Source organism: Pygocentrus nattereri, chromosome 12 (assembly GCF_015220715.1).
Source record: "Pygocentrus nattereri isolate fPygNat1 chromosome 12, fPygNat1.pri, whole genome shotgun sequence".
NCBI lineage: Eukaryota > Metazoa > Chordata > Actinopteri > Characiformes > Serrasalmidae > Pygocentrus > Pygocentrus nattereri.
The window spans coordinates 22,498,521-22,524,973 of NC_051222.1; the positions used below are offsets into that span (position 1 = coordinate 22,498,521).

The 26,453-nt window shown below is 38.2% G+C and overlaps 1 protein-coding gene across 12 annotated transcripts in view; it reads right to left on the minus strand.

The window, feature by feature from the left end:
* Nucleotides 1-26,453, minus strand: part of mcf2la (mcf.2 cell line derived transforming sequence-like a) — a 108,261-nt gene that overhangs the window by 24,531 nt on the left and 57,277 nt on the right. For 10 of the 12 annotated variants that reach the window (XM_037543512.1, XM_017699051.2, XM_037543519.1 and 7 more), the window contains exons 3-7: nucleotides 21,996-22,110; nucleotides 16,214-16,304; nucleotides 3,732-3,851; nucleotides 2,254-2,370; nucleotides 122-271 (exon numbers count right to left, since the gene is read on the minus strand). In XM_037543512.1, the coding sequence (XP_037399409.1) occupies nucleotides 122-271; nucleotides 2,254-2,370; nucleotides 3,732-3,851; nucleotides 16,214-16,304; nucleotides 21,996-22,110 (593 nt within the window). Of the gene's footprint in view, nucleotides 1-121; nucleotides 272-2,253; nucleotides 2,371-3,731; nucleotides 3,852-16,213; nucleotides 16,305-16,967; nucleotides 17,318-21,995; nucleotides 22,111-26,453 lie in introns of those variants that run through there. The other 2 variants (XM_037543518.1, XM_037543517.1) reach the window with 2 other exon arrangements.

A 26,453-nucleotide genomic window follows, 5' to 3' on the forward strand; every position in this document is an offset into this window, starting at 1 on the left:
CATTTACTAATCATGCAGCTGGGCTCAAAAACCAGCTGAAACCTTAAAGACATTCTATGTAGATCCACCATTCTGTTCAGGCCAGTACTTCAGCGTACAGTTTGAGCCTCGTCTTCCTCACCTTCATCTTGTCTTTTTTCTCTGTGTGTGTGGTCAGCAGGTTGGATGTGGCCTCGACGTCATTGGGAAGCTCGGTTTCAGCCAGCTCCGTCCCAAATGCCTGCAAAGTCTGCGCCGTCTTCTTCACCATCAGAGCAAAACCTTCGATGGCCTGCAAACATGGAGCCAAGCATCTCTGTTAATACGCTCATATAAAAAGTGTGCACTTATTTAAAAAGCCCACATTTTTCTTTTATTTTTCCCTTAAATCCACTTATGATGTATGATGTTATGCACAAGAGAGTCATAATTAGATTTTACATGACCATTTTCCCTTTTAAACTGACTGTTTCTGTTACTGTGCCCAACACTGGTGTGTGTAAATGACTTCTGTTCTGATTGGCTGTCCTATACTGGGCCTCACTGAAAAAGCAGTCTGGCTTGAAACACTGCTTATAACTTCCGCATGAATGGGTTGAGCTAAACTGTTATGACATCCCAAAAACAATGAATTCAAAACAGGCTGTGTTTACAGCTCAGTTTCTATGTATGGACTGAGATTTCAAAAAAGCAAGGAGAATTAAAATTTCAAGATTTGGCTTCTAATTAAAAGCACAGGCTGGCAAACAAGCTTGGTTAAACTATCCTTTTGAATGCAGTAAAACCTTGACATGGTCTACAGTCCACATAGCAGTGATGAGGCATGCTATAATTTAAAACATTCACTACTACCATCACTACTACCAATAATCCAGCACTAAGAACATACCACAAGTGTGCACTAATCCACTAAATCCAACATCACTGCTTAATCCATCATGACCACAGGATCAATACCGATCCTGTAGTGCTCAGTGACTGGTTACTGAAAAGTGAGCTCAGCAATAGGAGAAAGTGAAAAGGCTTTCATTCTTGCATCTGGATTACTGCAACTCTCACAGTTTTCTATTATAGCAAAAGCCAGTATTACAAATGATCTGTAGCAGGTTGCCACTTTCTCCAGGTTTGGTATCCTTTTTTATTTATTCTGTGTGTATTCAACTATCCAATGAGTTAAAAATTCTGATAACTCTGAAAATAATATTTGCCGATATAATCTTAACACTTCGTCACACAGAATGTGTCTGACAATATAAAATGAACCACTAAATACTGGCACTTCATGGGTGAAAAGTTTGCCAAAAAAAGTGTCAGCTTTCAACATCTGCCGATTTCCTTAGCCAACAGATACATCTGTATGGGCATACCATCTCTATGGGCCTTTCCATTCATCCATCAATCCATCCTGCTTTTTCTTTAACCACTTAACATGCCAGTCTTACTACATATGTATATTATTATATACTAAGTTATATTATTTATTAACTACTGGGTCAAATAATGGTGCTTTTCTTAGGTTTTAGAAGTGTGTAATAAAACAACCTGCTGGTGGGCCCATAGCTTGGAAAAAGGTTAATTAAACCATCCACCATATTGTCTGCTGAATTATTGTGACAAACAAGCTCATAACATGAAACCTTCTAATATTACTTGATCATTAATAAATACCTCATTTGTTTGAAGGATTTGGGTTCCCAACCAAACTAACATAGAGAATGACTTTACATGCTGTCAGTACAGAAAACAGACTATAAGCTAGGACTGTAATATTACCAATTTGCAAGCACTACTCAGGGTACATCACCAAAACTGGCAAAATCAACAAAGTGGCCCCTTTTTCTGCACAAGGTCATTCACTTCAACTCACCACCAGAGATTAGATCACATACACTGAACGTATTGTTTCAATCGCATATTCTCCAGCATTCTCTACAAGACTGAAAATCTATTTTTGAATTATCATGTGCCATTAAAATAATTTATATTTTATATAAATTATATAGAATAATATTTATGGTAAATAAATATGAAATTATTTTTAAAAAATAGATATTGGCTGATTATCAATATCAATTATCAAATAAGTTGATTATGTCATTAGCTCACCCTATTATATCTTTATTATTATTATTATTATTTCACCCATATTTCTTTATTAAACCATGCACAAACCCACCCGTCTTCCATCAATCTATTTATTCCACTCATTCTCTCTTCAGCCCACTCATCCTTTCCCACCCTCTCTTCTTCTGTCCTGCTGTTCGCAGTACTCACGGTGCGGTGTGAAATCCATTTCTCGTGGCAGTATTCCTGTGTGCCCCCCAGCTCCTGCGTCAGTTGGGTGCGGTCTATGTAGCTGTGCAGCTCAGTCACTGAACTAAGCATGATCACCTGCAACACAGACATTACATGTCAACTGACAGAGTACTCTGGGGGGGTTGCAATGTGTCAGCTGTGCTGATGTAATCAGTGTAGTAATGGAAGACACTGAAGCAGTAAATGAATGTGTGTGTACATTCATGCATTTAATGAAGTGAGTAATGCAAAGCATAATGACCACACTGGTGCTGAAAAGAAGACAAGCAGAAAGATGGACGAGCATCATTAGACATTTGTGCATGTGTATTCCTGGCCTCCAGATCATATGACTGAAGAATGGGTTCATGTTGTAGTTTGCAAAAATTTAGGGCGAATAAAATAAAACTGCATTTTTGTCATCTGAAAAATCGCATTTGGTGTGTAATTATTTCATTGTTGTGAGAATAAATCACACAGATGAATTGCGAATAAAACAAATTGTGAGTAAAGGCCTTTACTCTTCAGTTTTTCCTTACATATTGAGCATCATGGTCAGTTAATGTGCGCTTTCAACCACAATTTCCAAACAGGTTTTCTGATGTCTTTTTCACAGTTCTACACCAACCAACCACTTCATTAGGTACAACTCCTTATTTTTACACTCTTTGTCCACTTAATCAGCACCACTTACCCTACATGTGCACTTTGTAGATTACAGACTACAAAGTCCATCTTTTACAGTCCATCTTTTTCTTTGAATATTTTATTAGCCCCCTTTTACCCTGTTCATCAATGGTCAGGACCCCCCCACAGAGTAGGCATTATTTGGGACACCTCATTGTTACTGTTGGACTAAGAATAGTCCACCAACCAAAAATATCCAGCCAAAAATCTCCTGTGCGGAGCGTCCTGTTACTATTGTCTAACATTTGCAAGGTGGACCAACAAGGTAGGAGTGTCTAATAGAGTGGACAGTGAGTGGACACAGTGTTTAAACTCCAGCAGCGCTGCTGCTGATCTGCTGCTGAGTGTCTGATCCACTCATACCAGCACAACAGAAACAAACACCACAGTGTTTCTGCAGTACTCAAAATGATCTACCACTCAAATAACACCTGTTCTGTGGTGGTCCTGTGGGGGTCCTGACCACTGAAGTAGAGAGTAAATAATAGACTAACAAAGTATATAGAGAAACAGAAGGACGGCAGTCTGTAATTCTAGATCTTCAAAGTGCACCTATATGGTAAGTGAAGCTGATAAAAAAGGACAATGAGCGTAGATACAAAGTAGCTGTACTTAATGAAGTGGCTGGCTGGTGTTAATGCAAATGTCAATTTAGTTATTGTTCCTATTGAAACACTGGCTAGTTGACCACTAACAGTGCTCCAACAGTGAACTCCATGGCTCTCCACAGAGTTTGTGGCTCTGCAGCTCTCAATGAACTCTGAACTCACCGGCACCTTCATTTTGAACTCATCCTTGCTGAACTTAAAGAGGAAGTCTGACAGTGTGCGCTGGAGCAGGGTGGTGGGCCGCAACACCAACACCAGCTGGAGGTTTCCTGGGAATGAGCCCTGTGGAACGAACATACATTCATTAGGAATTATCATGATAATTCACTTCAAAATTCTTGACGTTTGTCATAACTTCCTGAAATTCCTGGGAATTTCACTGTTAACACCTTTTCTTTATCTGACCTTTTGAACCATCCATAGTTGAACAGGCTGAAGCTCAGCTGCTCACGCGTTATATGTTGCTCTGACAGAGTCTGTGACTGTAGCCCTCTCATTCATTTTAAAATAGCTTTTAGAGCAGCTCATTCAACACCTTCTAGATAAATAGCAATAGTAGCAAACTAACAAAAGCAACAGTGGAAAGTGGAAAGCAACAGTTCAGAACAAGAGTCTCCACTGTTAGAAGACTCTATGAGCTGTATGAGTGAGAGAGAGACGCTACAATAACAGGGAGGTTTAAACGATTGCCTAGGATTAGGGTTATACATGATATATATTACATATACACACTAACTGGTTGGAACATGCAGCCACTGTTAATCTCACTGGATAACAGTGATGAAAATGGGAAACTTCATGATTAACTGTGCAAAACAGTGCGATTAAGTACAATTAATAACCTCTAGCAATTATGTGATATCACAATATACCCACAACATATTTTTAATGTTATTTGAAAGAAAAACATCCTCATTCATTATTGGACTGTTTGCAGTGTTTTGGTCACTTTTTTTTCTTTTTCTACAGCTCCCCCCACCTCCATCACACACACACACAAATCTATTTTCTGTTGCCATGACAACCATTCCTGAAAGTCCCTCCTTCAGAACTGGTAGCCACTACAATAGTGTCACGGTGCCTGTCCTCCCTCCATGCCTCCTAACACTGTGTGTGTATGTGTGTGAGAGAGTGTGCGAGTGTAGTGTGAGAGAGAGAGAGAGAGAGAGAGAGAGAGAGAGAGAGAGAGAGAGAGAGACAGAGAGAGAGAGAGAGAGAGAGAGAGAGAGAGAGAGAGAGAGAGAGAGAGAGAGAGAGAGAGAGCGCGAGAGAGCGCACACACTGTTCCTCTTAAAGACTCACTGCATTTGCTAACTCTTCATTAAACCTCCCTCTACACTACAGGTTGTGATGTCTCTTTAAATATTCATTAGCTAATTGATATGGAGCAGCAGAGGCTTCCACACACTGACGAGACATGCCAATATGGAGGTCAATTTACAATAACGCACTAAGATCTGAGAGACAAAAACCTCTGACATCATGATTCAATTGAATTCGGATTCATTAGGAAATGATTCAATGAATTATGACACCTCAAATAACATAATGAATTCAATTTGAGAAAAGATTCAATGCATTATGACATCTCAAATTTCATCATGATTTGCTTTGATTAGGATTCTTTAAGAAAGATTCAATACATTACGTCATTGCATTGTTTTTCATGATGCAATTTTCATCACTTTTCTTCATTAAACAAATCAATAATCAACATGACTTGAATACAACTCTAAGGAACAACTCAACATACTGATTGCAATTCTTTAAGGAATGATGCTATATATTGATTACATGCTGAAATGCTCTCTGCAATCTTCCAACATGATTCAAAACTTTCTTTACAACTCTTAAAGAAGTGATTCAATACCAAGTTTTGATTGCAAATCTTTAAGAGAATGATTTGGTACATCACAAAGTCTCAGTTTCATGATGCAATTATGATTCTTTCTGAAACGATTCAAACATGACATGAGAAATTTTATAATTCTATTAGATTTCAATAAACGACTCAATACTTCATGATTTGACATGTAGAATTTAAACATAGTTCAATTCTTTAGTACGATTAAGAGTTAAGTTTAAAAATACAGTCATTATATAGTAGTGGAACATAGAAAATAGAAACATCACAAAAACATTGTCACTTACTTTGAAAGCAGTAAATTTGATCTTTCATTTTTTTCTTCACAATCAGTGCAATTGAATCAATATCATCTTTACACTGATGCATTTTTACAGCCCTACTGCATCTTTTTTTGATCAACAAATGCTGGTCAGAAGACTACGAGCTGCTATGAAGGATTATCAATGTGTTGAACCACACACACACACACACACACACACACACACACACACACACACACACACACACACACGGCTGCTCCACATGGTGCCTCACACTCTCAAAGCTGGGAGCGCTTTGCCAGCATCCAGATCACACGCTGGAATGCTCTCTACAGTCTGCTGCGCTGAAAACGCTCCAGACACAGTTTTTTCCTGGACAGTGTTGTTGTTTGTTTTTGTTCTGGTTGAGCAATTAGAGCAGGGTGGGGTTTGGGGCTAACGAGTGTAATTGGCTCTGATGGTCAGAGCGGAGCAGGCGGAGTAATTAACCCCTAATCTGCACTGCATTCACCGGAGGGGTGGTGGGGATTCACGTCCTTTTTTCTTCTGTGCCACAGAAATTCCTCTTCTGCTCTCTCTCTGTTCTGCCTTTCTTCCTTTCTTTCTGTCTTATTCCTCTACTTCATTCTAATATTCATTCCTCCCTTTTACTTATTTGTCATTCTCTACTCTCTTTCTTTCTTTCAATCTCACTCTCCCTATTATTACTTTCTTTCTGTTTGAATTCCTTTTGCTTTTCTTTCTTTCCTTCCCTACTTGTCACTTTCTTCTTTCCTCTTCATTAATTCCTCTCTACTTTATCATTTTTCCCCATTTCTTTTAATTATATCTCTCATTCTTTGAACCTTTTTTCCATCCTACATTTTTTCTTTCTTTATTTCCTTCTTTTTCTTCTCTTCTTGCCTTCTTTCTTTCTCCAATTTTCTTTGTCTTTCTTTCTTTTGTTTCTTTAATCAGGTTTTCCTTTCTTTGTTTTTTTCTTTTCTCATCTTTATTTAACTTGGTTCTATATATTTATTCCTTTGCTTTTCTCTTACTTTCCCCTTTTGTCTTCCCTTCTTTTCTTCTTTCTTTATTTTCAAGTCTCTACCAGAAGTTTAAGGGAAAGTGCTTTTAACTGCACACTCCCACAAATCTTCATAACTCCTCTGACTGTAATGTGCTTTATGCTGCACAGTTTTATGCATTAAAGTCTCAGGATTTTGTGTTAAACATAATTCAACCAGCTCCAAATGGAGGCAGCGTCCTGACCTCTGACCTTTTATTACCATCACAATAAGCTGCTCCATTCGAGCCGATTGGCCACGCTCACCCCGAACACGATAATAAAACCACACGCGTCTCTTCTGTACACAACAGCAGAGCAGAGAGACGGGGGGGTTGTGTAGACAAATATAGACAAAGAGAGACATAAGAAAGAAGCAAAGAAAGAGAGACAGAAAGAAAGAAATAGAGAAAGAGAAAGAAAGAAAGAGAGAAACAGAGAAAGAAAGAAAGAAAGAAAGAAAGAGAGAAAGAAAGAGAGAAAGAAAGAAAGACATCTGTTGTTGAAAAGAGCTCAGTTTGAGATGGTGGTGAAGTGTAACTGCAGAGTGTTTCAGACTGGTGTGTTTATAGTCATTTAGCTCTGTGTAAACAGTAATAAACAAACTTACTGCAAATGTTATTGTCTTTGTTGCTGGTTGGTTTACCAAAAAACCCAATATCTAAAATGCATCAAGCACGAGATGTAAAGGAATCAGAATTATGGAAGTGGCTGCAGTAACTGATGAGCAGAGCAGCTGTAGCGTGTTGATGATGCGATTGTGGCTGGTGTTTGTACTCCTGGTTCAGACAGTGTTCTGTATGTTTTGTGTCAGAAGGTAATTCCAAGGTTCATTTTTTAAAGACAGTAAGCTGATACATTAAATCTTAAGGTATCTTATGTCTCTCTACTCTTGCCCTACCTCCCCCCACTCCCCGGCCCCCACACCACGCCGAGCCATACCTGAGGGACAGAAATGAAAGATAAGATGGATGACAGATGACAGTGAAAGTGGATGGGTGAACGAGAACAAGATGGAGAGATGGTGAGGGATGCGTATCCGGAGAGAAGGTTTTGTGAGTGTGTGCATGTGTTTGGGAGGGGGGGTAAGTGGGCCGTCTCCAGGGAGCAGCTGCCACCACACTGATACACCACCACTCTAATCAGCACACACACAAACACACACACACACACACAACTAATACAGTTACACAGCTTTGACTAAATTGGATTCCCATACACAAACAGACAGACAGACAGACATGTACACAGACAGAGAGACAGAAAAACACAGATTAACACACACACACACACACACAGACAGGGAGACACACAGAGAGACACACAGGCAGACAGAGACACTAATACAGTTTCACTGCTTTGTCTAAATTGCATTTCCATACAGAGATGCACAGACAAACAGACGGACACAGATAATACAGTTACGCTCCTTGTCTAGGCCCCTGAGCACAAGCTTCCTTTTAGGACCCTTGAACAACAATAATAAATAAATAATTAAATAAGCAAATAAAATCAGATATGTATAGTGAAATTAGATAGTGTTTGTGATTGTGTATTTTAAACAGTGCAAATTGTAATTTGTGAATAAATGATATTTATTTCTTTTTATTTTCCATATATTTAAGGGCCTATAGTATTAACTATCCTTGTTTTTTTGGAATGCAATTTGATTAGTTTAAAGTACAACATAAACACTGTTAAAGCAGCAGTCTCTCTTCAGTCCATATAGTACATATATGAAAACTAAGCTGCTAAAACACTGAACTGGATATTTGTCACATCTCAAAAACTGACACATGTACATGTTCAGCCTAGAGCAGCTTAGCCCCGCCCACTCAAGCTAAAGTGATGAGTGTTTCAGCCTGGGCTACATTTGGTAACCCTTTATAAAAAGACTACGCTTATAAAGCGTTTATAAATAGTTAAATAGTTTATTAGTGGTTATTAAATTTTACCATACACATATTATTATTATTATATGTTGTTATATTATATTATTATAAAAATAAAAATGATTAATAATAAGCAGTTGCATCTTATGTCTGATGAAGCTGACAGGTCTAATACTGACTGAAACAGCCCTTTCATTTACATGTTACAATTGTTTATTACCCAAATAATCATCATTGATGAACTCATTTTAAACCATTCATAAGGACAGCCTTACAGTAAAGCCATAACACAGGCCAGCCAATCTTTATAAAGCTTAATTACCTACAGTTTATCAGTCTTAAACAGCCAGTTTAATTCTGAGAGCACTTGGAAAATGGTCATATTAAAATAACTGATGACTATTTTTGGCACATAAAACCACACAAATGTTCTAAGTGAACCTGAGAGAAAACAAAATGCTAGAAAAATGTAAAATATGGGGCGTCTAATAATCTAAAGGCTTCTGCTGATGGAAAGATTTCAGGCTACACATTTTATGGTGTAAAAAAGACAAAGCTTCTGAATGCTAAATAAAAACAGATGAATACCAACATAAACGAGTACTCCAGCGTTTATATTATTCTATTATTCAGCCGCTGTCCATATACAAACAGCTTCTATATTAAACCAAGTGCATCTCTAAGCCTCCTCATAATAAACTGAACCATATCCAGCTAAATAAAAGGCAGGGGATTTAAACCCACTGACCTGCAGCTCATTTCTCTGACCTTTCTCCACTCACCTTTGACCCTAAACCACTACTACATGACCTGCTCAAACCGCAAAGTTAAACACAGCTCAGTGAGCCTCAGTCCCTGTCCTCACTCTTCTCCAACGCTATTTACACTCCATTCTGCCCTGAGTGAGCGTGTATTAAACCCAATGGACCACAGCCAGTCATCATGAGTGAATGCTCTATACACTACACAGAGTGACAGTGATGGAGTGACCGTGAATCAGTAAAGGGGAGTTCAGCTGGTATCTTCCTCACTTATATACATTACTAAAATATATAAATAAAATCAATAAAATTCTATTCATTTTTTATATATATTTTACATACAATAAAAACCTGGTGTTATTCTGATTATTATATTATTTGTGTTTTTTTTAATGGAACATGCAGGGGGGCTTTTTTCCATGTGTCAATGAAAAGAAATATAAAAAACAGTTTATTTACTCACATATTTGGAACAAAATTAAGTAACTACACAATTTGTTAGTTACAAATAGTTAATGGGTGGTTATTACTTTGGAAACAAATTCTATTTAAGGCTATTTTCAAAGAAACCATGTTATCCAGATGCAATAATGTGAAGTTATGTTACATTTACTTTAACTGATCTTCTAGCCACTAATATTCATACATACAAACAATTGTAAATAAAACTCTAAACATTGTCCAGTGGCTATATACATGACACTTCTTTGCTACAGGCTACATCATTCGACTGTCAATTTTTAAATGGTGGTGTATGTTGGAGAAGAAAAAAAAGGTGTACAGCAGGAAACATTGGGCATAGGTCCTTATAATTAGACATTTTTACACTCCTGCTGTATTCAGCAATGCTCTGAGGCCCTGCTGCATTTCAATTCGGCCCTCCAGCCATATTCATCAAAGTATCATCAAAGCATGACTCCTGCAAGGACACTTCTTTCAGTTTGAGCATGTTCCCCTTTCTTCAAACGGGACGTAGTCCCTTAATAACCTCCCCAGGGATGGGGGGAGCTATGAGCACTATGGGGGGATGAAGAACCACTGCAGGCTACCAGACCTGAAGATTCAGCCCAGAGCAGAACAGCAGGTTAGCAGATGAAGAAGGGTCATCAAAATGAACCACTTCAGCAACAAATGGGAGGGAGGAGTGCATATTAGCTACTCGTTATATTCAACAGACAACTATTTATTTGCTGCAGTAGCCTGTGTATTGTTGTACACTCTTAAAAATAAAGGGTTCTTTGGAGCGATGACATAGGAAACCACTTTTGGCTCCCTAATGAACCTTTCAATGGATGGTTAATCAAGGAACTATTTGTAAATGCGAGAGTGTGAGGCACCTTCAAAAAGTTTGAAGAACAGCTACATAAAGGTTCTGCACTAATTAAAGGATTTTCTTGTGCAAACCCAAATAATTTAATAACCTTTACCTTTAAAGAGCACATATTCTATGTTATTATATTGTCTTATTGTTTTCCTTGAGGTCCCACGGTTTTTTGTGGTATTACAATCATCATTAGAATGTAAAAATGCATACTACACACATATTTGCATAAAAAATCCGCTATATGCCGGAGTGTGAAAGCTGGGGGTGCTAAAACAACACAACTGTGAAGGTAATTCCGATATGGCCAGGTCCTTGTAGCATTCACTCCTTAGCTGAATTGGGGAAGATGTTTATCTGTGTCCAATTACCATACATTAGCATCTATTTGCATACATTAACATGTGCTAAAGTGATTTGGAAGTGGCTGTTTTGGGTGCTTGCAGCATTCTGTCTGAGCTACAGACCAGGGTGACTGGGAGCTGTCCACTGGCCCATGGTGCTGAAAGCTGTGGATCACAGTATAATTTAAATGCTAATTGATTAATAAGAAACAAATCCAGTTCACACGTGATCTGCTGTGGGTGTTGAGAGGCTTTGTCTCTAATGAATACTGTTGAATTTAGAAACAACTCAATATTTTATTTTATAATATAGATGAATATGTTAAAGGTAACATACAAAATGCTCACGCTAACATTAAGGCCACATACACTGCTTTAATCTGTCTGTTAGCTGAGCTTTTACACCTTAAAACAACAAATGTGCTCAACTCAGCTCCTCCTCAGACACACCTCACGCTCGGCTCCTCCTCAGACACACCTCGCGCTCGGCTCCTCCTCAGACACAACTCGCGCTCGGCTCCTCCTCAGACACAACTCGCGCTCGGCTCCTCCTCAAACACAACTCACGCTCAGCTCCTCCTCAAACACAACTCACGCTCAGCTCCTCCTCAAACACAACTCACACTCAGCTCCTCCTCAGACACACCTCACGCTCAGCTCCTCCTCAGACACACCTCACACTCAGCTCCTCCTCAGACACACCTCACACTCAGCTCCTCCTCAGACACACCTCACACTCACCTCCTCCTCAAACACAACACTCATCATTTCTTCAGCAGCAGGTGCACCACAGACAACCATCCCCAATTAGCCATATGTGCACACACAAACAGAGAGAGAGAGAGAGAGAGAGAGAGAGAGAGAGACAGAGAGAGAGAGAGAGAGAAAGGACACAGACAGAAATACAAAGAAAGAGATAAAAAGGGAAAGAAAGAAGGAGGAGGCAAGAAAGAGAGAAAGAAAATAACATTGTTACTTCTAGCTAAATGTGTGACTAAGAGCAGGTGTGAAATGGCAGATGAAGCAAGAGAGACAGGAAAGAAAGAACGAACAAAAGAAAGAACAAAGAGCAACAGAAAGAGGAGGCCAGGGGGAGGGAGGGACAGACAGAGAGAGAGAGAGAGAGAGAGAGAGAGAGAGAGAGAGAGAGAGAGAGAGAGAGAGAGAGAGAGAGAGAGAGAGAGAGAGAGAAATGAGAGAAGAGGAAAGAGGGAGAGAGGAAGTGTCCGAGTACCGTAATGAGTGTGAATGGCTGCAGGCTCTGAGATTCTCAGAGACAGTGCTGTGTTTACAAAAGTAAAAACAAAGAGATTCAGAGTGAAAGAGAATCAGCCAGCAGAGAGACAGACGACGCGCTGCTGCAGACTCAGCTAAGCACACCACACAGCACAACCTCCCAATATTATAAACAATCAGTAACCTAATACACTGGGCACTCAGAGCCACTGGGACAAAGCACTCCATCAGAGTCACTATCAACACAGTACTATTCACACTTACTCTTATTAGTTAACACTTCCCTTGTCGTTTTGCACTTATGTATTTATTAACAATGTGAGTTTTACAATGAAATACATTCAGTTGATTCACTCACCTTCTGTACTGACAGGACCGAGTCTGCACTTCTGACATTTTTCTGTTTCAGTGTCAACATGCAACACAAACTACACTGTACTTTTTTTTTCTTTCTGCAAAACAACAGTGCTGTTTCTGACTATGTTTGACAGTGCTGTTTCTGACAGTTCCAACAGTGTTTAAATGAGCTTCGAGAGAAAAATAATTAACACAAAACTACAGCTTTTGTTATTGCCATTGACAACGGACATCTGAAGGTTACTTCAGCAGCTCCACACACAGGCTTTAAAGGAACTCTGTACTGCAATTCCACTGTTTCTCTAACCTGACTCTACTTTACAAGCCCTTCATGAGTTTAAAATGGGACCTGTAGAACAGAAGTTTACAATCACTTTTTATTAATAACTTCTGTTATTTAATTCCATAATCATTCATACAGCACATACTAAGCAAGAGATATTTTAAGTGTTACATTTAAAGAGGAACTCTATCAATTACAAAAAATGCAAAATTCAATGATTCAGATGTAAACAAAGTCATTCAGAGTGTTCTGATGGTTTATTGCAGAGAAACACACGAACTCCTACTGATTGATAAATAAAATGACTAATATACTATAAACAACTGTTGATAAATTGTCTGCCATAAAATTTGTTTGCCACTTTTTTAACCAACGCATGGCATTAATTCTCAGTGTTATATAACGTTCAATCTGGCTAACATTTTCTCTTCCTTAAGGAATCAGTATTCAATGTTCAAAAATTTTACAAAGTTTTATAATGATATAGCTGTCATGAATCACAATAGAATCTTAGAATTTTATAGAATAGAATTTTATAGAGCAACAAAACTTGGTTTATTTTTAATGAAAACCTTTGAACAGCAATGTGTAGTGCAGTAGTAATCCAGGACCAGGATCAGCAAACACTGTCCTAGTTAATGTTAATACTTACCATCAGCGATTATAATACAATACTTGCTATTCTGACCTGGTCATTTATGAACGCAACACCGAGTCCCTGTTTCAGTAGTTAAACACTTCCATGTCAAATTTTAGTCGATATGACAACTCTAAGCCAAGCCAAGTGCTCTTTATCAATAGTCACTTTCAGTTTAAAATGCAGATTGGCTAGATCAGCTGATGTCTGCAATTTGCTCTAATTGAATAATGAAATTAAGTCAAACTTAATTAAATTCGCTGTGTATTCAGGCTATTTGCTAGACCAGACTTCTCCAATTCATTCTACTGCACATGAGCTAATGCTGTTAGCATAAGAGATGTCTGCTAATGTATATATTTCTTTGCTAAAACTAGTGACAAAAATGATTAAAGAAGCATCAAATACTGATTTTTGTCCTCTCTTTGTTTTATGCTGTGAAAGAATAAGGTTTTTTAAAGTTTTAGCAGTCCTGCACGTTACTAACGTACAACCAGACTAGCTTGTGTTAGCATCATGACTAGCATCACAGACAACTACAATGAGTACAACAGTAACATTTACTTGGTTTCCACGCTGAATTGGGGTATACAGTGTGAAGAGATGAGCGATATGCAGTTACTATAAGGTCCCAAGAGATTACATTAGTGCACTCCAGAATTTTTGGCACCCTTGTTTCAGCAAACCATTAGGCTAAAATTAGCATCAAAGCTAAGGAAATGTGTTTGCTCTTTATGCACTTCATTTTACACTGAAAATGAGAGAATTCTAACCTTTCAAAGAGGAAAATGTACAAACTTCTCAAAAACAAAATCATTTTAGCTCATGTTTACCACAACAGTGTGGACATTTCTGTAATTTCTTGTGATGTATATTCACTCAATTAGCTTAAAGTGCAATCATCACTACAGCAGAGTTTCTCTGAGTTGATCCAGTAAACGCTGATAATCAGATTAGCCCAGTGACCTCTCCCCTACTAACTGGCTACACACGCACAGACTCCCAAAAGGCCCCGCTGGAATACCCCATGTGGTCACTACATTTGTTGTCAACTGAAAGAGGCCCACTGAGAGTTGGACCAAGAAAGCCAAAACATGATGAAACATTATGACCACCCATACTGACCACAGCAAAGTTAACCACAGCAAACAGTCCACACCTTCAATACAGACAGAGCATAATAGCACATCAGTTCTACTCAGCAAGTTCATTTAATGTATTAAATGAACATCAAGCGCTTAAAGCAGGACATTAACAGTCAATGTTTTGTCAGAGTTTGGAAAATAGATCAGTGGTTGTCAAACTTCTTCAGTCAGAGTGAAGAGAATTCCACTCAGGTGAGGCACAGAAAGAAAATGTAGACTGACCGCCACTTTTTCTTAATGGTGTTATGTCACCTCCTCTGATGGCCTTTGTTGACCTGTTTATGACTCACAAACTTAGACATCATTTAAGCCAGAGTCTGTACTCTGAAGGCTTTTCAGTGCCTTACCGACAGTGCAGTCTAGTCTGAGCCTGGTATGGAAAACTGAGTATGGAAACTGGCCTGGAGTGCAGTAGCTTTTCTGAGTGGCACAGACTAGATATGAAATATTAAGAGTGTCTATAAAAAGAAGCAAGAAATTTGTTTTCTCTTCTGAATAACATGGAAACACTGAAAACTCAGCACACACAATGCCTAGAGCACATACCTGTCAACCACTGCTGCTTTGTATATATTTAAAAACCGCACTCATGCAAAAGTCAGAGACCACCCTTTATTTATTTCATTTCCAGTCAAAACAACCATTCAGTACAAATTATTCTTTTTTCTTTGTCAGGAAAAAACAGAAAACATATATTTAACAGAAACTACACAGAGGCTTTAACAGCTAAATGTATTTTTTCAGTATTTAGTGAATTTTCTTATCACAGCTACTACTCTTTTCAGAAGACTTACTTTCAGCTTTTCAAAGACAATGGCAGGAATATTTTTCAATCTTAGAAGTTGGTGCACTTTCTGCTTCTCACTATCCAAGTCATCCCAAACTCATTCAGCGATGCTGAGGTCAGTCCATTATACCGAGAACACCAGCAGCTTCTTTGTTTGATTTGTAGATTTTATTCAAATGGGCTACTTTTTGGCTTTTTTTTGGTCTATTTTCTTTTTTTAGTAAGGGCTTTTTGACAGCTACACATCCTTACAGACTCACAGTGCTGAAAGCAGAAGGATGGACAAACACCTGTGATCTGATATGAAGCTAGAATGTATGTTGATTTTCTCCTGTTTTTCAAAGATGCAAGCTTTAAGAACTGATTATCTGATGGTGATCTAATAAGCGGTTTTGCATGGTTGTTAGGACTCCCATTTTCCCTGTATATTTGAATCACTTCAAATTCACAGTTTTAGAAACTCTTCTTTTGTCTTCATTTTCTTTGAGCTTTCTTCTTCCTTGTGCAAATGAATTCTGTTATATCTAATCTCCTCAGAAATATCTCCAAATAAAATATGATCAAAATAAAAATAATTGTACTTGATGACTGTTTTGACTGGAAATATAAATTAAGGGTGGTCTCTGTCTTTTGCACAGTACTGTATATCAAAAGAATGAGTGTGTTTGTATGTATAACTGCTGACACACATTCAGGGTGTTATACTCACCGCGATGCGCAGTAGTGTTCCCTTCACCGATGCCCATCTGTCTTGCCTTCGGTCGATGACCAGGATGAAGCCAACTCCTGATGCACTGAGGCTACGAAGCAAAGCAACATGGTCACTATGGCAGCACATTTATCCCTCTCTCTCTCCCTCACATACACACAACACTGTTAGCCTGAATTTTACCCATAAAACAAGATACCACCTGACATCGAAGTCTACATAACAAATAAACAAATATTCATAATTCAACATATTTGTCCAAATATTGGAATCTTACACTTCTGCAAATTCCCATTCAAACCCTAATGCACTGTAATATTATATATGTGTGTGTGTTTAACAGACCACAGCATCATACTGTATTTGTTGTTAAACACAAGAATTTGTAACTAAGCAGATATATATTTCAACAGTAGTCTCTTTGCATATTTAGACTGCATTAGTTCACACCATTCCTCTTTAAAGGCCTGTGTAACAGATTACAGTAGTATTCTGCATTCCATTATAAAGACATATGTAGCACACTATTTGTATGTAAAGTCATATGAAATAGATGCACAGTATACTGTATTCCATTTGAACACATACATAATCAGCCTCCATACTGCCATACTGCAGGGCAATCTTAAAGACTCCAAATATCACCAGATATTCTCCTACAACACAATCAAGAAGCCTATTCACATGTCTGGGAGCCATGTTATCGCCTATAATGAACACACACCCACATGTGCGCACACACACATACACATACAGGGAGGTCTCTTAGTCCAGATCGTAACCGTAGCGACACGGTGTAGAGATGCTGAGCTGGTTGCTACATCCATCACTATGGAAAGCGGTTGTTAGCTCCTTCAGCAGCACTGAGCTGCATCGCCATGGTTACAACAGTCACCTTAAGGAATCCACTATTTCAGCCAAAAACAATGAAGCAGTTCAGCTTGAAGAAAGCCTGTAGTCCTTATGATGTCCTTACGTGGAAGCAGTGTTGTTTGCTGGTCTCGGCAAAATCCGCAAAACGGCCTTCCTTCAGTGTGTATGTATGCATGTGTCTCTCTCTCTCTCTCTCTCTCTCTCTCTCTTTCAGCACTGCTGGAGCTCCCTCTGTTTACGGCTGCCTCCGCGCTCAATCCCTCATCCAATCCTGCGGCATCAGGTGCTCCCTGCCAGCCAATCACAGCACAGAACTACCCTGACGGACACCGCAGCCTGCAGGCTCACTTGAATTGCTAATATGGAGGGCTGGAAGGAGGGACTGTTTTATATGGTGATTTTTAATGGGCAGGTTCTGCTTAGCAAAGCTGGTAACTTGTGGATGCTTGTAGGTTTCACTGCCACGCAAATGCCTCCCTATAGTACATACAGGCATATTTTGTGGTGCACTACATGGGGGGGCAGGGAGCCACTGCCTCTCTATATCATAAATACCCTCTCCTCCTCCTCTTAAAGAAATGAGCTCATTTCTTTTTCCTCTCTCTCGCTTCCCTCCTGTTTGACTCCCCCTCTCTTACCCCTCCTTTCTCTTTCTCCCTATCCTGCCATTCCCCACACTCCACTGCCCTGTTGGAGGGAGAACAGAAAGACAGAGAGAGACAGAGAGAAAGAGGGAAGGCAGAGGAGGAGGGGCTGAAGAGCGGATGCGGTTTTTCCCATCAGTAAGAGTGGCCATGCTTTCCAAAGCTTCAGCACTGCAGGACCATCACAGCCTCCAGCACTGAGGATGTGCTCCAATCTTAGACCTGCTTCAACTGATTACACATTATTAACCTCTATTCAAACAGTTAAGGGGGGAGTGCTTTGTGCTCTCTGTGCTGTTTGGTTTGGAATAAGGATGCAAATCCTTGGCCTTATCAAGACGATCGTACGATTATGATTCTTTAAAAAAAAAAAAAAAAATTTAATGCATCATCCCATTTTCTCTCAAATTTCTTCAAAATTTGTACAATTTTTTTCTTCTTTTGAGTGGATTTAACATTGAAAAAAAGAGAATAGCTGATTTTTAAACAATAAAAATAATAAAGAAAGCTTTATGGGGAGGATTTCTATGTTTTAAAAAAGCTTAAATGTTAACTTTATCAAAAATATGAGTGCATATATTACTGAATAGCATTAAAATAAATTCTAAACAATTCTAGCAGATCGATGCATCATAATGTACTCATACATGTTTTGCATTTCTTGCGTGGAAGGCATTGTAGATTTAAAGACAATTTTTTTTTACTTTGTAAGTTCATTATCATATTAAGTACAATTCATCTTATATAATTTAAAAGACAAAATGCTTGGTTTCCCATAATCTTTAATTAAAGGGTAGTCACTTGCCTCTAAAACATTTTTTTCTGATTACATCACTAAAGAAAAAAGCAATATTAAAAGGGCTCATATTCTACATTATTCTTGTATTTTCTTTATTTACACTGACATCCACTTATAATGTTTGTATGAGATTATGCACTAAACACATTCATAATTCATAATGACATGATCACCAGGTTCTCTTTATCCCTTAGCAAGGCGTTTTAGTTACTGTGCCATGTGTTGTGCTTTATTCAAAATGCAGTCCAGGCTGAGATATTCCTTCCAACTTCAGCATGGGGCTAAACTGATGTAGGCTGCATTGGTGGAAACATGTAAATGTGTGGGTTCTTTGTGGCATCACAAAAACCATGAAGTGAAAGCTGGCTGTTTTAGGAAGTTTATTTTCCATATTTGTACTATATGGGCTGAGGAACGAGCAGTACGTTTTTAACTTCAATACTGTTTTCATGATAGATCAAAAAAGTTTCCATGACGGGCCGTTTAATTCTAACATCACTGATCATTGAGAGAAAACGCTCAGCTATCTTCCTGATAGTGTCTCACTCAGAAAAACAAAACAGTATAGAAGCGAGCACTTTGTCATATTTCAATGAACATTGATTTTAACAGTGGTAAACAGTTAAGAGGTTTGTTATTCTGATTATCTAGTTAATGAATAACAAAATACAAAAATGAGCCTAAAATGTAAGAATCAACCTCTTTACTGTAATTACTCTACAAACACACGGAAATTAGCATAAATGTTAAAAATACGCATTCCCTCAAACTCGAAGTAGCAAAGTCAATTAGCATGCAAAGTGGTGGCATTCTTTCACTGATACCCCACCAACCCCCAAAAGTCCTTTTCTAGAAGAGTCATTTAGCTAAGAACCACCAAATTAAATCCACATCAGCATGCTACTCTGAGACCTCAGGCAATTAGAACCTCCCTCCTCCTGTCTGCTTCACCTTCACTCTCCCCCCTCTCTCTCCTTTCACTGCCCCCAACTCCCGAGAGAGAGAGAGAGAGAGAGAGAGAGAGAGAGAGAGAGAGAGAGAGAGAGAGAGAGAGAGAGAGAGAGAGAGAGAGAGAAAAGAAAAGGGATTTCTCTTCACACTGAAGCCAAACATATAATTAAGCTATGACCCTATGCACCAGTCAACTGTTTAGCATTTAGCGATTAAATATCAAACACACTCATTTATGAAGCAAATATAGATCAAATTCAGTGTGCAGGCTCTCTCATTGGAGCAGGAGGCTGAAATCCTTAACTACAAATCTAAACAAAAAACGTGATCTCGCTCACCAAGTGCAACTAAACCCAGCATGATCTGCTTAATTATTGATGTGAATATTAATGATTTAGTGTGAATATGCAAAGCTTTAAAGGCCTTGCTGGAAAAGCCGAACCTTCAGTGACCTCTGCTGGCAGGACTGTGGCTAATATAACCTACTACAACCACACTACAACTTTAATTCCTTACAGTAACTCGCTGTTCTCTCAACAGAATGAGAACACATTGTCTTTAAAGTGCAAAATATTCTGTGGAGGCTCTAGAATAGAAAATAGAATGAAACAGTACAATTCCAGTTAAGGACTTTCAGCAGTGATTCCAGGTTGTAGGTCGTTTGATACTGGGCAGATGTTAGACTAACTGCTGAAATCTTATTATTATAACTAATGTAATTACTAGTATTTTCAATTTAAGGCTCAATTATTATGATTATCAATTATGTTTATTAGTTTAGGCCTACATCATGACATGTTTAGATCGACAGACAGACAGACAGACAGACAGACAGACAGACAGACAGACAGACAGACAGACAGACAGACAGACAGACAGACAGACAGACAATCTATAACCGGAGATAAAAAAGGCAGTGCAATAATGAATGTACAAGGAGGCATACGTAACATCATATAATGACAATACTGAATAAATATGTGCATATATTGGTGCTGAAATAAAGTAATAATAATAATAATAATATTCTAATAATCATTTTATTAATATAGCACTTTTCACGCCGGTGGAAGCTCAAAGTGCTTTAAAGACAGGTGATGAAATTTAGTTATACAAGAGATCATTAGCATTTAATTAGAACTGGAAGAAAATGAAAAAGATTAAATTACAAGATAAACAGAGACGTTCAGTTTTAATTTAATTTAACTGACCGCTAACTTAGAGATACATTTTTAGGTGCTTCTTAAAAGTGAGTACTGAGCTTGACTGTCAAATAAAAGGTGGAATTGAGTTCCACAGTTTAGAAGCATACTAACTGAAAGAGGCCTCTCCATGTTTTCTGTATTTTACAGAGGGTGTCTGTACAGAGGCCACTACCTGCAGATCTTCGATTACGTGCCGGAACAACAGACAGACGCTCTGTGATGTAAGCAGGTGCTAGGTTGTTTTGAGCTTTAAAAGACTAAGTAGCAGAACCTTGAAATCTATCCTGAATGATACAGGCAGCCAGTGCAGCTCTTTCAAAACGGGAGTGATGTGATCTGTCTTTTTTTTTCTTTGTTTTTGTTAGGATGCACGCTGCTGCATTTTGTACGAGTGTAGGAGATATATAGTTCTCATAGGTAAAAAGAGCATTACAGTAGTCAAGTCTGCTTGAAAGAAATGCATGAGCAAGTTTCTCTGTGTCGCTGAGAGACAGAAAAGGCTAAACACAAGCAATATTTCTTAAATGATTTTTAAAAAAGTGTCTGAAGTGACTAAGTGTGGAGTGTCCAGACATGCAAGACGTGCAATAAGGTGTTCAAAAAGTGCAATATGTACAGTAAGGTGTCCTTACATGCAGATAGATGAAATAAACCTATGATTTAGCATGAGAGATTCATGTCTGGGTAGACTGCTACTGGCTGCTTTCAGCTGATGGCTTGCATAAGTGAGTCAAAAATGAGGAAAATGACAACTATTATAAACTATATGCCTCTAACTAATTCTGGGGCTGCAGTAAGATAAGGACAAAAATAATACCAATTGAAAACTTGATGACAGTGACATTGTGGGCTACAGTTTAGTTTGGACTGTTACAGTTAAAGACAATTTGGCAAAAAATTACATTTACTGTTCCCCTCCACACTAAATGCAGTTGATTACCACCAAAAGTTTTGGCATCTAAAGTTTGGTGTTTACATTTTCCAAGATATTCATATCATCATTATACTGTCAGATATGACACATAAGACTGACAAGAGAAAGCCCATTGGCTTTTAGTATGTGTGCTTGGTTTTTTGAGATGAATGTGTGAAGAACAATGTGTGAACATAAACCTCTATTATTTCTTAGCTACATTTTTTGTCATAGCTTTAGCATAAAACTAAAGAAGCAAAACTCAGACACCAACCACATCTTCAACAAAACTTTGCCATAGTTGTGTACAACAAAATATCGTTTCATGTTTGAAAGTCACACACGGCTCAAACACAACTCATTCAGGCGTGCATGCACTTGTGATAGAAAAACACACCTGGGCACGCTGGTCAGGTATGTCAGCACATTGTGAAACTCCTGCTCTTGCAGCTCACTGAACGCAGGGAACTCTGGGAAGATGATGATGGGGCTGCCATTCTCCCCTCGACCTCCTGAGAAATGAAGGAACAAAACAGGAATGCAGTCAATGTTTAAGTCTGGTAGGGTTTTTTTTTGCACAACAATTTTTCAACTTAATGATTTTCAGTGTAAACAATAATTCAGCGTAAACAGTTTTTCAGCAAAACAGTTTTACAGTGAAAATAGTTTTATTATATAGTTTTTTGCTGTGAACAGTTTCAGGGCAAATGTTTTTCCCATTAATATAGTTTTAGAGATTAAATTTTAATGCAAATAGTTCATGTAAACAGTTTTCCAATTAAACCGGTTTTAGTACAATTTGTTTTATAGCATAATGTTTTCCAACCGCTTGTAGTGCAAATAGTATTTTTAGATATATGGTTGTTCAGTGTAAACACTTTTCCAGTTATACTTTTTTCCAGCACAAACAGTTTTTGTGTAAACAGATTTCCTTCTGTACAGTGACGTATTCCGAGTGGTATTACGGTGTTAGGGAGGTCTCTGAGTTAGCTGAGCATTCTCTCGACAATAGCGGGGGCTATAGAAGGGGGTGAAAGATGATATTATTGGTTAATATTATTTTGCCCACTGATGCACGTGACACAATCTGATGCAGGTGACACAATCAAAAATCAGAACATGATTAAAAGTCACTGTTTTGATGGAAGATTACAGGAAAAAAGGAATTCTGTCTTTTAAATGATGTGATGAACTGTGTTTAATATGCCAGGGACAGGAACCAGGGACAGGAACTGAAAAGGCCAATTTTGATTTCAGATAGACTTTAAAGCTAAACCAGCCAGCAGGGGGCGCTTTCACATCTCCCACTGAACTACAGGGAATCTAACAAAAGCGGTTTACTGGTCATTCCGACGGACAGAATCACAAAGTAGAAGGTCAGTGAATGGAGGAGATTTTACTGGGCTGTCTCTGGATGAATGATATCACTCTCCTCACACATCCTAACATCCTAACACAAAGCAAAGCCTGACGAGCTGCAGTCAATGTGGAATTAGAATCATAATCCTTTTATTGGCCCAGTACTCACTGAAAATTGTATGGGTGAAGTCAGGGCTTACATAGATTAAACATACAATAGCAAATGTATTATACTTGTGCCACATCGTTCTGCTCTCCTTCCTCACTCACAGACAAACTTAGATCGATGTATCCTGACACATTAGAGGACAACTGAGGATTTTGAAATTGTGAGTTCATCAGAGGGACCCTCATAACCTTGGGGAATTAATGATGGTTTGCCAATATGAATGAACCAAAAATTGAACCACAACACTGCAAAAAGCTAAAAATGTCTTACTGTTGCTGCTGTCAGGTTTGAAACATTTCTGTTTATGCTTATGAACACATACAATAGTTAGTAGTTATAAGTAAAAAAAAAACAAAAAAAAAAAAAAAAAACTGTGTGTGTAAATGTGATGTGGATATACATTAAATAACAAATACTGGTTTTCCCCTCACTGTACACACAACATTCATCTCTTTCACACTCGCACTCAGAGATACACACACACACACACACACACACACAAATAGACAATGAATGAAATGTGGAAGGTCTGTGATTGATTAGGATGCTCAACACACAAATACAGTTGTGATTAGTTGGAGACCTCAATTGCAATCACAATGACAAAATAATTGGTGTGTCTGTGTGTGAGAAAGAGAGCGAGAGCACACTAATGGAGCCAGATCTCTCGGTCTTTCTCACACACTGACACTTTCTAGCCGTGTTCATTTCATACACCCCACACACTGCACTTCTTCTCTTTCTCTCTCTGTGCAAAGGACACTGCTGTCCAATCAGTCATCATCAGTACAGAACTACAGAGCAGCTCCATCTGCACACACTGTGTGAGAGAGATGGAGGGGGCCAATACGAGGTTAATTTGGCCCTCTATTCTGCCCTCCATAAATATACATACACAGACTCACTCTGTCTCTCTTTCTCTCATGGAATGGACCAATGGAAATGCTCTACAAAAGCTCGGCATGAAATCTTACATAAAACGTTATTGTCCTGTAAAATTACTAGTATGAATATATTTTTGTTCACATATAAAAATACTTGGGCTTTTATAAGTGCTACAATTACAGTGTGTCAGATTCTACTTCCTTGTAAATAGTGTAGTTTACGTAGTTTCAGTGCAGTAATAGTTTTACATTTAAAAATTGAATCTACTCAAATCCAACACTTTTCGTTTGTTCCTGAGGCCCACGTAAAGTTGCACTACGTAAGATTTGGGAATGTGGAGGAAGTTGTAAGTTGTGCCTCAGACTCCTTTCCTGACCGTGAATCTGATGATTGTGAGTGCTGAAAGAGCTGTCAAAACCAGTCTTGTTTACAAAACTTGGTTACATTCTTTTTGAGTCTGTGTATGACGATAATACATAAAGACACATCACGTGGTCCAAAAAACCTCTGTAAAACATGACTCAACACCACTGACTTATAATTCAGACTGTACAGGGAGACTCACAGCATATATATATATATATATATATATATATATATATATATAGTATAAAATAGAAAATATAAAATTATAATATAATAGTGTGTGTGTATATAAATATATATATATATATATATATATATATATATATATATATATATATATATATATATATATATATATATATATATTACACACACACACACACACACACACACACAAATGAGCTCTGTTCTTATTAACTGCCCTGTATTGTTCTCTTACTCAAAAAGCAGTCCAGGCTGAAACTCTCCTTATAACTTCAATGTGAGATGACTGTGGAACAGGCTGATTTAAGTAAAGGTTTTAATGACTTCACAAAAACAATGATCTCAAAATGGGTCATTTTTGCTTTCCATTTACAGATTCTATTGACTAGAGAGTGAAAGATACTTTATCAAAATTTAATGTTTACACACTACAGTAAAAACAAAAAAGCACAGAAAATGTAGTTGTCCTTGACTGTTCAATGTATGAAATAGAAATAGTCTAAAAATACTTAATACATTAATGTACATTAAAAGAATGCCCCCCCCCACATTTCTCCTGAAAACATTTCTTGCTACAACAGCAAGGATTTGCCAAAACATCTACAGACTCAAGTATAATTTGCTTGCAAACAAAACAAAACAAAAACAAAACAAAAAACAAATAAATAATTCAATGAAATTTGTAAACTGACTGGTTGTAATCAACCAAGAAGACTATAGCAGAATAGCCGACTGTTCTGTTTAACAGGGATGGCCGTAAATGAACTGCAGAAAGAAAAAACTGATGAAAGGCTAGATTTAAAAACCAAGAGAGGAAAGGCCGAAACAGAAGAGAGCTGAATAAACATTTTCAGGGTCCAGTACTGGAGGTCTGTCATTTACTGCGGGTGGAGTAAAAGCAAGACCAGTGAACGATCTCTCTTTCTCTCCCACACACATGCGTGCGCAAACACACACACACACACACACACACACACACACACACACACACACACACACACACACACACACACACACACATCAAAGAAACAGGACCACAGAAACTGATTACACTCAGTCAATGACCGCACAGCCTGGTCCTAAGAACAGCCCCCATCATTAAGAAAACATTAAACATAACAAAAAGACTTCTGAAGCACCAACCACTGGACAAACCAAAGATGAAACCATAGTAACCCCTAATTCCATCACACATTTTTCTTGCATTTTATTTTCTCCTTCTGAGATCCCCTTAAAATGTTGGTGTGGTTTTATGAACCAAACCAGTCATAATTCATTTTTACTTGAATATTTCCAACCTCTTTTTATCCCTTGTTACTGTGCCTTTGGGACTAATATACGTAAATGAGCTCTGTTCTGACTTCAGTGTAAGTGGGCAGAGTTAGACTGCTATAGGCTGATTTATGTAAATGTGTTGGTTTTTGTGACATCACAGAAATAATGAATTTAAAAAATGCTTCATTTGCAATATAAAACCAACATCCACAACTTTCAATGTCACTCACTTGCTCTCCCACTCTCCATCCTTCACACACTAACACTCTCTCGCAAACATTCCCACTATTTCATGTATTCTCACACTTCTTGAGGCTTAAGGCTTCAGTTGCCATTCACATACCGACACACTGCCACACACTCTCTTGAATCCACACTGCCGAGTGTGGTTACCATGCACATCGCTGTGGCAACCCTAAATAATTCAGTAGTGATCTCAGACAGGCAACCTTATCTGAGCTCTGACAGGGACAAATGTAGGTATGGACTTGTATTCTGTAGCTCTGTGTATATATTCATATGCAAAAGTTTGAACACCCCCGCTCAAGTTATACAAGTGAAAACAGCTGACATCCTCTCCGGAGATCAAACTTTTCA